The sequence below is a fragment of the Apostichopus japonicus genome, chromosome 1 (genome assembly GCF_037975245.1).
Source record: "Apostichopus japonicus isolate 1M-3 chromosome 1, ASM3797524v1, whole genome shotgun sequence".
Classification (NCBI taxonomy): Eukaryota; Metazoa; Echinodermata; class Holothuroidea; order Aspidochirotida; family Stichopodidae; genus Apostichopus; species Apostichopus japonicus.
Window position 1 is genome coordinate 9109243 of NC_092561.1, and position 12483 is coordinate 9121725.

Here is a 12483-nt window from a genome sequence, read left to right on the forward strand (position 1 = left end):
TCTGAGAGAGGAACAAACGCTCTCTGAGGTACATGGCGGTAAAATGCTTGAAGACCAAGAGCGACCATTATTTGTGCTTCTAGCATTTTTTCCCCCTTTTTTGAGGAGGGGGAGATTGTGGGGTGCAATGCCAATTATCTTTAACGCAACTGTTATCTATTACATTGACGAAGATGCAGATCTGCAACTTACTTTTACACATTCTCTTACACAGGCTCTCTAGTGGATAAGCAGTTTGCTAACAGTTTTATTTTATTTTGCTTTAAATAATCCACGGTAAACTTATTTCGACATCTCGACAAACATTAATTAAATTCACAAACACTGTCTGTCAATATTTGATGTTGGTCCCAAACTTTTTCATTTCTATACACTTTCTGGAACAGGTCTTGCTTTGTTCAAAATCTGTATATTTGTCTTTAATCAATTTTACAAGAACATACAGTATTAGTGTATATGAGTCTCTCCTATAAATTCTGCAAGTTACTATGGGTTACCAGTAATCTAAGCAAAGAAATTGCTAAATGTTATCACTTTATTATTCCCCCTTATTTCAGTGTGTTAGGAATTCCCCGTTAAGGTTTCAAAACTTGTGCCAAAATAGCTTTCTGACTAAATGCAGAGCAAGTGATCGAGTTATATTTGTCCAAGAATTAAGTGAGAACCAGAAAAAATTTGTAGCAATCCCTTGTGGGCATCAACCATGTCATTCACTGGTAAGGTTTTTGCAGTATAACATTTTAAACCAAAATATTTCAATTTCCAGGAAGAGTCATGACAGTCTTCCTATAGGTGTGAAATATTGACACATTTTACCAATTTTGAGCTACCAAATCCATTTAATAATTGTTCAGAGTGACATTACATTGTTTATACACTGAAATATTTTGGAGAAAATGGCCCAGTTGTTCCACAAATTGAGATAACCTGTTGACCCCTTGATGCTCAGAGGATGAAAACTGATAGGAGGTTTAAGAGCATGCTTAAAGCAAAAGTACATGAACTCTGAAGCAGATTTCATTACCTGGATGATAGGTATGTTTCATTGAAGACCTATAGAGCCCCTTCACAAAAATAACTGAACTGAATTTGACCAAACTATGTTCACCAAAAGAAAACGGAGAATCCACAGATTAATTGTAGCTTTAATTTTGGAGTTATTACAGTATGTTTAGAAGGTTTCCAGACTTTGATGTATGTTGACCTTATGTGACCTTTGACCTCTACCAATTTCAATAGCATTTTTGCACTCAACAAGCTGGATCTACGTACTAAGCATGTAGTTCAAGAAAGATGTACTTCTTGTGTTATCATGTTTACAAGATTTTCAGACTTTCCCTTAAATGTTGACCGCAAATGACCTTTGACCTCCACCTATTTCAATATTGTTCTTGTACTCAACAAGCTAGATCTGTATACTATGTATGGAGTTCAACAAAGATGTACTTTTAAGTTATTGTGTTCACAAAGTTTTCACACTTTGACCTCTGATGAACCCAAATGACCATTGAACTTACGCCTCTTTTACTGTACTCAGTAAGATGGACCCACATACCAAACTTATGAAGTTGATCCACCATTAACTTTTTGAGTTACGAGCAGGTGTCACATACATGTATACAAACATACACACACACACGCCATCACCATTGCATAGATTCCTATTGCCTTTACAAAACACTACGGCTCCAGAAAACAACATTGCTGTCCAATACTAGTAATTTTGACAAATTTTATGGCTATTATGGATAGAAATTCTCACCACAGAAGAGTTCTACAAATATTCTAGAAATAACCAGTATTACTGTCAACAGAATTTCAACCATTATATCTATTGTAATACATCCAGGTAAATTCAAATAAGTTTGGTATGCTTGAGTCAAATTTCTCATTTCATAATTGAAAATACTCTGGTTACACAGTACAGCATGTGTACCGCTTTTACATTTTTGCTAGTTTTTTGATAGCAACTGAATCGTCTACTTTGCGCAGCATTTTTCTGCAATATTACCAGATCTGTAAATTCAACCCGTGGTGAGCTGTAAAAGTAATTAAGATCTATGCTAAATGATGAGCAAGTCCTCCACACAACTAAGAAAGAAAGTCTTCGTTTCAGCCAAGAAAAATAAATAATAATAATACATCATTTTTATATAGCACCAAACAAACTATGAAATAATTCTTGTACCGCTTAACATAATAATAACAATTATATCATATGCTTTGGTGAAAAGATACGTTTTGAGAGCTGATTTGAAACTGTTCACAGTATTGCACATTTTTACATGTTCTGGAAGATGCCTGTTTATGGAACTGATCTGGTAAAACCATGATGTAACAGGACCATAAGGATGTGAAACGTACACCAAAATATACAGTTATTGCTTTTACTCTCTCATTTCCATGTTAAAATTAAGGAAGTGTTGAGCAACTCAAATTAAGGGGGAAAAGTCTTCCTTCAGCCAAGAAGCCAATTTCATGGAACTGATCTGTTAAAACCATGATCATTATGAAGAGGAAGTGAAATCTAAACCTATTACAGTCATTGCTTTCACTCTCACATTTCTATGGTAACAATTTAAGTAAGTGATGAGCAAGTCCTGCAAATAGCTAACGGGGGGGGGGGGGGGGGGAGTCTTACTTCAGCCAAGAAGCCTGTTTTAGGGAACCGGTCTGTTAAAACCATCATGTGAATAGGAAGTGAAACCGTAAACCAATATATGGGTAATTCTCCAATACTAGAGGGAATTTTAAGTGAAACATTTAAAGACAAATTATAGAAAAATGTTTTCCTGGTGGTTATTGCTCAATACTATTACATCATTGTGGGTAACTGTGTACATAGATATGATAGAGACAACTTTAAGGACTTTTGGAAAAGTGGAATTTTATGGATAAAAACCGCTCACAAATCACCAAAATGTGACTTTTATGACAAATAGGGGTTGTAATTCATTCTTCCCCAATCAAACTCTTTCATGGTAAGTAATTGAAATTGCTTTAATCACAAATGGCTTTTTCCTACTAAAATTTTGGGAATATTAAAATAAAAAACGTGACAAATGTAATGTTGCAGCGTCCAACAGTTTATGAACCTAAAATGTGCCTACAGTAACACTAACTCATAACAGAGTTCTACTTTATTTATTTTGAAGCTTTCATGGGTGTTAATATCAGTATTATGAATGTTTCATGATTTTCATATGCATGTGATGTTCCCACACGACATGTTTAGTTGGTAGTGTGGTTTAATGTCCTGTCACTATGTACATTAGACCCACTTTTTTCGTGGGCTATATAATAACATTCTGTTCGGTCTCAGCCCATAAATTACTATCAAAGTAAAGCTATTTCATCCTTATTACTATTTTACGACGACATCTTTACGCTCTTGCGGCACATGATCAATATGGGGGTACTTTCATCTTGGTATCCTGGGGAAGACACCATGTTACGTACGTCACATCAAAATTCAAAAAAGCTCAAATCTGCCAAATTTTGAATCAAGTTTGATTTCTAATAGCTTGCATTTAGGTAGAAATATTACCAGATGTCCTTATTGCTTTTTGTGCCAAACATTTAAATGGTTTGGTTTTTTTTTTCTCACTTCGGTGTCTTTAGTTATGTATGTTACACATATGATTAAACTGGTGCATATACTTCCTTCACAATATCTTCATGGTTTGCACAATGCACACTTTAGTTTGCTTCCGATGATGAAAGCTATTATATGAATACACTATTCAGCCCAATAAGTTAGACAATTTCACGTTTTGGAGTCATTTTTGCTAACTTTTATGTGACGTACATAACGGTGTCCCACAATACCACATTCAGACAGTCAATTTCTCATTAACCTGATGTACAGAGAAAAGAGAGATTGCTCCTGAAATTTGATTGACCATTGGATCAACGCTTCCACATAACTATTTGGTAAATAGCAGTTTTCTTGCATACTATTTCAGATACATATTTGACCACATGTTACGTACGTTAGTTTTGGGCTTTTCAAATAAAAATGCCTTGGAAATGTGCTTAAAGGTTACAAACTAAACTATCCTAGTTTTCTGCAGGTTTTTACACCATCATGAAAATAAAAAATACAAGAAAATGGTTTTCTTTGCCCAGTGGCATTTCATACATGTGGAGGTGCATGTCATACTTTTGCTACCCAGTATTGTATTTTATGCCATATTGTAGACCTATGGTTACAGAAGCTTCGAATACTCTGGCTCTTATCTCTGGAACAAGTTACCAGATCACATTCCAACATGCTATAAACTTTCTACATTCAAAAGTCTACTTAAAAGACCCATCTTTTCACTAGTTCTTTTGTAAATTAATCTGCTTTCTCTGAACGTAAAGCGCCTTGAGCAGTGACTTTTATCTACTGATTTGGCGCTATATAAGTCTCATTTATTATTATTATTATTACTATTATAACACAGTTCATGCTTTCACTCTCAAGTTTCCATGGTAAAAGATTATTCTAGGGTGCTGTACAATAGTGCTGATTCTTGACAGGCTCCAAGAAAGGAAAGTCCTCTTAAGACCCTCCCAATTTCAGCACAAAACAGATACAAAAGTTTACAAATAACAGAACTAAACTAACAGCACTGTTCACTGTGTTCATACCATGTACATGCTAGCAACAAAGTGACAGTACTATTTAATAATACTCAACACAACATTATTTTTGACTCAACACATTTTGCAATTTATCCATTTGAGCTATATAGTATATATATTCTAAGGTAACAAAGTGATATAGCCAGAAATAATTGAGGGTTTAAAAGTTGGGTTGTTGATGTTTTGAAAGTTCTTTGTGTTCATCTTCTGGTGGAAAAACCAATACATGAAATTAGAATCAGGGAATCCGTACACTTTGTGAATATCGACTGCAATATCGAAAGCAAAAGGCTACGGAAGATTATCTCTTATATAACACCATGGTTCCTGTTCACTAAACTGTTATGTGTTTCTGCATTTGTACATAGCAACCATAGGACAATTAAGCAAGCATTTTGCAATGGGATACCATATCATTTATTCCCTGTATAGAAAATGGGAAAGCTACAGGTCATTTGCACATGCACTGGCTAAACAATGTCAAGTTAGGCCTTGTTCTTTATTAGTATGCTAGACAGCCTATAGTGAACAGGGTAAAGTTTCAAGGAATTTCTCTGGTTGTCCAAGCTCAGACAACCAGTCGAACAGCAAATTTGGTTTCCGAACAAATGTAGTAAAATAAAAACGACCACAGAAGGATGTACACTGTAGGAGAGAAACTTGTGTAAGTTGGTGTTCACAGACCACCAACTTTGGAACTAATAGTGTTTAATTGATCAATTAACAGTTTGGGGGTAGGCCCCTATTTAGTTACAATGAAATTTGAATTTGATGTAACCAACTAGTCATCCAACGGAAAAACTCGTCAGCAGATATTTTGTTTTCTGAACAGAAATTTGGTCATCTCGGACCACCAACTACCATTACAAATTTGCCCTGATGACAGTACAACCCCTACAAGCATCTCTGTGTCGCACTCTATCCCTGAAGTTAGTAGAAACGACCGGATACTATTCAGTTCTTATTTACCGTATGCTACCGCTCAAAAATGCTGTAAACATAGCAATTGAACCAGGCATTGGTCTAGCTGCACCACGTGGTAATGAAGTTCCGCTTTGATCTAGCGATTAGTATTAACTATTATGTAAACCTTGGCTAGACTTGGCCTATTTAGTGTTTTCCAATGCAAATGTAATATTACAACACACACCATAACTAGGCATGCATATATTCTTATCAGCCACCTCCAATTAATTGCAATTTTTGGTATGCCTTGATAAGTTGATGGAACATTTGAAATAGCTTAGGCCTTTGTGAAATGGGCTCTGCTTAACACCGAAGCAGAATTACTGCAAGACTACAGCACACATAGGCCTATGTACGTTTGGCCGGCTTTACTTTAGGCCCTTAGAGGCCTTAAATAACTTCTAAGGCTTATAATAATATGAGATTATGACCTAAGTTAGTGAGGTTTGGCCTAACTTAATTACACCTAACTGCGAACTGCATTTAAGTATAACTCAGTTAGGTAAGGGCCAATGATCCAACCAGGCATCAGTAGGCTATAAGCCTACTGGAATTGTTGCTATCACACTGCGAGGCCAGTGAAGCTTGAAACGCCTTAGGAATACACCCACATTTAACTTTGCCAAACACTTGTTTTGGACCAGCTTCTACCCTCTTGTTGAACTCGCTTATACTTTATAGTCACACATAATATTAAAAAAAAATTGTAGCAACGAATACGGGCCAGTTGGCTACTCAATAATAATAGAAATACACGATACAGAACTTAAGGCTGTACTCACTCGATCGAGAAGAAGTTGGCCGCGAGACTTCTTTGGGATGTGATATTCACGAACCACTAAAGGACATTCGCTGACAAAACACCACATGATCAACACAAACCCTCAACCTCCAGTTTGATTTTGATTTTAATCTTCTTCATTAAAAAGAACTTCAACTTTCTACCTCTTTGGAAAAGTTGAAAGTTTTCATGATACCACGCAAAGTCCTCAGTGAAGTTGTACTACTATTCCAGTGGTAGTAATCGTATGGTGTAAGTGCTGTAAATAGTCCGTACGTGCCTTTAATTTGTGTACACTACGTTGGTTAGTACGCAGTGCATACACTGAAGGAATTTCGTCTGTTGCGTTTTTGTTGTCATTGGAGTCACTGACTCACCAGAGCCGTATATAGAGAGAGTTTGGCCAACTGGCGATTTGTGACGTCACACGCAAACCATGGGCATCAAAATAGGTCCAGTTGTCGTTACCAGTTGCGCGAAACACGAAAAACACCACACACAATATATAGCAGCTTTGCTCGTTGCGAACAAACGAAGCGACTCAGAATGTCAGATTTTGACAGGCATACGAGGAACAAAATGGATATCAGGTAATGAATTAGAGTATGCGTTAGTTAATGACATTTACGTTTATCTTCACACCTGAAATGCATAGAAAACTAGCTGAAAACCTGTCATTACACTTGTTTTATTTTACGCCTCATACTACTAGTCCTACTTTAGTCATACAAACGAAAAGCACACATCACAGTCCTGGCTAGGCTAGATTACAGACGCACAACTATAGCATCAGGCCTACATTCATAGATCCTTCAATTAAATAAAGTAGGCCTACACATAAAATGACAATTTATGCTTCACTGATCTTTTCAGGTTTGCCAAAAAGTAGTTGTACCAGAGGTCATTGTATTAAACTCCAGAAGTTACATAGTAGGATTAATATTCGGCATAACTTTTTCTCTTCAGTCTAATACAACTTATACAAGGGTTGTGAATGGATGGAATGGTTTGCCTGAGAAGGTTGAATTGCAAGTAGTGTGAATGGGTTTAAGAATACTTTGGATGAGTACATTAAGCATTGTACTGTAATTGGGTATGACATTTGATGTCCTCGGTTTTATTCCTCTCATATAGCCTTAGGGTCCTTAATGGGGACTTGAATGTCTCTCCTGGTCTTTTTTTCTACTAAACTAAACTATATACTTGAGTGTAGGAGTTAGCAATAGTTGGGAGTCTGTGGGCAAACCTAAGACTGATATTGTGGTGTTAATTTCTCAGGAATGTAGTACTAGGCTATAGTAGGTGCAACAGATTGAATGGGTCTGTCGAGAAAAAAAAAACCTGCAACAACTGAATACTGGTGTATGTTGTAGCTTATGTATTTTCCATTAACATATACTATACGGTCATGTCCTTAATAAGGTTTCATGGATCACACTGACATAGTGTGCCTTCTTGTCAGTGTTGTCAACTGAGCACAGGGCTGATGACATCATTCAGTTTGTTATTATGCAGAGTGCAGACAGCAAATGGCCATAATGATAATTATTAATTGTTACTTATTCTTCATACTGCCCTTACTGGCCTTACCTGAACAGTGATGTATAAAAATGCAAGAAGTCGTTAAGCTTTTCATTTAAGAATCGTTTCAGCCTGTCCTATTTCAAACATATGATTTGCAGGTTTCCACGTTACATAGCTTATCAAAATGGAGCTGTTCTGTAAAGCAAGAAAATCACACATATGCATGCATACAAACACACTCATATATAACAATTTCTGAATATCTTTTCAGCTGCCCAAAGGTACTGGAATGCAAGCTCTGTTGGGTGAATTAAAAAACCCTCATTGTACTCTTTTATCATGGTCAGCGCAGCTGGAACCAGCAATGATGGTGATGTGGATTTGACAGTACCTAGACAAGAATTCAATAGCTGCTATGTGTTGAAGTGGGTTCAACTTGCTCAAGGCCATGACAGGATGACGACTAGACATTAGGATGAATTATCTGTTGCAGAGCTCTATAAACCAGGCAGTTGTTAAAACATCCATTGGGTGACCCTCACAGTCTACCAGGCACTGCATCGCAGAAGCAAAATGAAGTGTGTGTGATACCTTCATCTTATGAGAGTGGAATGGTATCAGTGTGGCCTCTGTCAATTTGGCTTCAAGTCTTTGTTTTCTTGAAAGCTGAGAAGATCTTTCAGTGGTTTCACACTGACCTCTGTACTTGACAATTCATGTGTATTTGCCAGCTCAGGAGGAAGCCAGATTTTAATTACATTAACCAATGCTGACTTTTTTTTGGACATGTGGTACATCTGCAAGGAGGTGAAGGAAGCAGTTGGAGTTGCATGGATGTGGAATCTTGTTGATAGTCTGGCAGTCTTATCCACAGATTATCCCAAAGCTTCTCCACATTGCCACATTCAGAACTTATTACATTGATAAACTTGAAAATTGCAGGAATCTAACGAAGCACCCATCAAGGGAATTTGTTTGTATAATTATTGAAAGCTGTGACCTTCTAATATGACAGACTAATGTGAAATAAAGGGCAGTAGATTACCTTGTAAATGAACCTTGTTATTGTTTGATTGTATCTAATGTTTGCAAAATTTTAAGTTGCATGCTACCAATTGAAACATAATTCTTTCTCTATTAATGGGATATAAATACTTCTCCTTAAAGGGTGTGGAGACTCCCGCACAAAGAAACGTCTCATGCCGGTTATCTGACCTAGTTTCGAATGCGGTGTAACAGAAGTGTTAGACACCACCATTGATCCCAGAAAATACACATACAGCTTGCTACCATCTGTAAATAGACATTAGTGTACAGTCAATACAAACATCACAGTCAATACCCACAACACAGTGCACATAGCAGCGTGGACATCTCAGGTCTAGATAAAAGATAACAAGGTATCAGGTTTCATTACTGTCTGCATTTTGTAGCGACACAAAAAAAACTTCACTTGCAAGCAACGGAAAGTAAACTTTTTCAGAGAGCGGTTTAGGGCAAGTCTTCAATACCTTTAAATATACTGCATCGGTTGTTGTCACTTGATCATTTGCTTGTGTGTGAGCTAAACAGTTTAAATAATATGTAAAAAAATAATACAAACTTTCAAATTGCCAGATATTTACTTGCTCAAAATCATTATCCAATCATGATTTGTTGCTATCCTTGAGTCCATTATTCAGATGATGAGGCAGATTCCCTTCAACTCTCCATGATGAAGGTAAAATCTTATATCTTAACCAACTGCCATTGAGTGTCCATTTGAAAGTTTCAAACACACAAGTGCATTGATTAAAACAAAGACTTTATTGCTGTGGTTGCAGGAACTGGATTTCAGTCTAGTAGTCACTCACCAGGTTTGTCATTATCACAGTCTGCTAACTGTGGCTTTTTATGTTAGGAGTTTTTCTTCAGAGCACATGTCACCTTTGATTTGTAAAAAAGTCCTGAAATTCAGGGAGTTAAAATTTACTGTCTAAAGATAATTTAAAAAGATTTTTTTTAACTTCAATCATCAATGTGGGTGTCAATTAAGGGAATAAGGAGGTACTGATGCAACTTTGATAAATGATAGTTGACTGCATCCAAATTAAACCAAGGCCTAGGCTATACTTTTGAAGAAGAAAAAATTAGGCTGAATTCATGTTAGCCTAAAAAGGCTAGGCCAATGCTGACAATTAACACAAACCAAGATCATTTAACCATTTGGGCACTTGTTTATGGCATACTAAAAAGGGTCTATATAATTAGGCCTGTATGTGTACACAACCCACAAGTTGCCAATGAGTATAGACCTAGCCTAACTAGTTTAGGACTAGGCTACTTTGTTTTCCTTAGACCTAGTTTAATTGGGCCTTATACTGTGCCATATTATGTAATGTGCTATAACAGTTGTAGTAATAGAAGGAATGGTCCAGGTCTAACTAAGCCCAGGCTTAACTTATGCTTCGGGCTTAACTAAGGATTAGGGCTTTACGTGATGCCTAGAGGCTAGCCCACCCTTTTACATTAAACTAAAAGTGATACTTTTCTAGGCTAGGCATAGCCTAGGCATACAATAACTAGGAATTAGGATAACTATATGTGCGACTGAAACTGCCATGCCTATGATTAGGAGAGCTGGCATAATGAAATCGAATTTGTGGATCGTAAAACGAGAGAGAATAGCCATGCATGTAATTACAGAAACCAGTCTGAACGTAAAATTCTCGCATTGCTTGTACATTACTCGTATTACACTAGGGCCTATGGCTAGTATGGGCCTAGGCTACACAGACTTTTTTTCATTAGATCTCCATCTTGTTCTTTCTACTTCCAAAAAATTCCTCTTTTTTATGGTCAGTCGGATAATCAAACAACAATATCCATGTTCTGACCGATTGCAGCATCCCCAGCACCATTTCTTTCATAATTTCGTACTTTTTTCGTTTACACAAACGATAGTCTATACACTGTGAGTATGCGTGTCGTCTGCTATAAAGTTTTCAAGTGGACCTATTTTACCACCCTGTGTGGGCGTTTTCCCTCTCGACCAATCCAAATCGGTTACATGGTTGGCCAAACTCTCTCTATATACGGCTCTGTGACTCACACGTACACAGCGCCACCAATTCTTGTTGAAGTATGTCCATAGGGTATAAACTGTAAATGAACACTTTGTATTTTTAACTTCTTTAGGAAAATAGCTTACTTTGGTCGAAAATAGAGACCAGGAAGGATAGGATAAACCCACACAATGACTAAAAAGAAAGGCAAACAAACCAAAAACCCTCACATCCTATTTCAATACGTTACATTTCTTACTTGACAGCATCAATCGATAACCCTTGGCAGCTTTGATTAGCAATACCGATTCAGACAGCCCATTCCACTCTGCTTGATAGACAGGCTAGGAATCTATATGATTGAGTATTAAATTAGATTCTTAGCCTGCTAATATTACTATAGTTTTTAGTACTAGATATCTTTGAAATCTTGCCTTCACACTTTTCCCATGACATCGAGAGGGGTCATATTTTATTCAATTATCGCACAGCAGAGAAAGAAGAGTAGCCTATACAGCAATTATAATAAATGACCAGTTTTGCGGCTTTTCATTCTCGAAATATTGTGGAGATACAATGCGTGCTTTTACAAACTTTGCGATTGTTGTACCGATATAGGTGGGTTATATAGGTGTGAATGGAAGAGAATGGGTTATTATTCATCAGTATTTCCCGAAAACATAAAGGCAATTTTGTATTGCAGCTAATGTCCCTCGCCTCCTCCCCACCCCCCCCCCCCTCCAACATCAATTATTTTGACAAACCTCAACTTCTTCTAAACTATCAAAGTATTTACCTCAATATTCTGACCCTTCAAAGCAGTTGCAAGTATTTTAATACAATTCTAAAATATCTCAATGACCATGGAAATGCATAGAATGCTTGTACTAGGTTGGAACACAAGTGGCCAACATTTGACTATCTAACATATTCGTGGGCTTCACTGATGACTATGAAACATTGCAGAAAGTTTTTAAAAATAAAGTATTCTGTTTAATTTCTTACCAACACCCCCTCGCTCCTACTTTTCATATTCCTAGATGATATAAAGGGTTACAGGTAACCACATTTGATTATTTCTATATTCTCAGTAAGACAATTTGCCCCCAGTTCATTGCAAGGAAGGATGAAGGGGAGGGAATCTTAGGATGCAAATGGCTCCAAAAATAAACCCTTTTCAGGGGATAGGTTAAAAAAAGCTTGGGCAAACTAAATACCAACAATGCTGTTTCAAAATGATTTTTTTTTTCTGACAAAACTTGTACAAAAAATCTACAAAATCTAAAAGTATAAATAATGAGGAGTAACATCAAAGTGAAATAAAAAAAACTTGAACTAACATTGGACCAATTAATTTAAAGCAAAGAAAAAGAACCAACGAAACAAAACATTTAAAACAATTGTTTTCCTGTTATCTTTCATTTTATTCTTCATATTCTGCAGTGCAAAATATGTTTTGCATATAAATACAAGCGATAAAAGCAATATTTACATTTTCCACAGTTAATGCAACATTATCAAACAATGCAATATATGCAA

At 36.5% G+C, this 12483-nt stretch overlaps 1 protein-coding gene across 1 annotated transcript in view; it reads right to left on the bottom strand.

The window, feature by feature from the left end:
* LOC139966720 (E3 ubiquitin-protein ligase MYLIP-like) overlaps nt 1-6610 on the bottom strand; it is a 48681-nt gene extending 42071 nt beyond the window's left edge. The window contains exon 1 of the mRNA XM_071970030.1: nt 6378-6610. Within this exon, the coding sequence (XP_071826131.1) occupies nt 6378-6464 (87 nt within the window). The 5' untranslated portion in view covers nt 6465-6610. The remainder of the gene's footprint in view (nt 1-6377) is intronic.
* Nucleotides 6611-12483: the final 5873 nt, after the last annotated feature.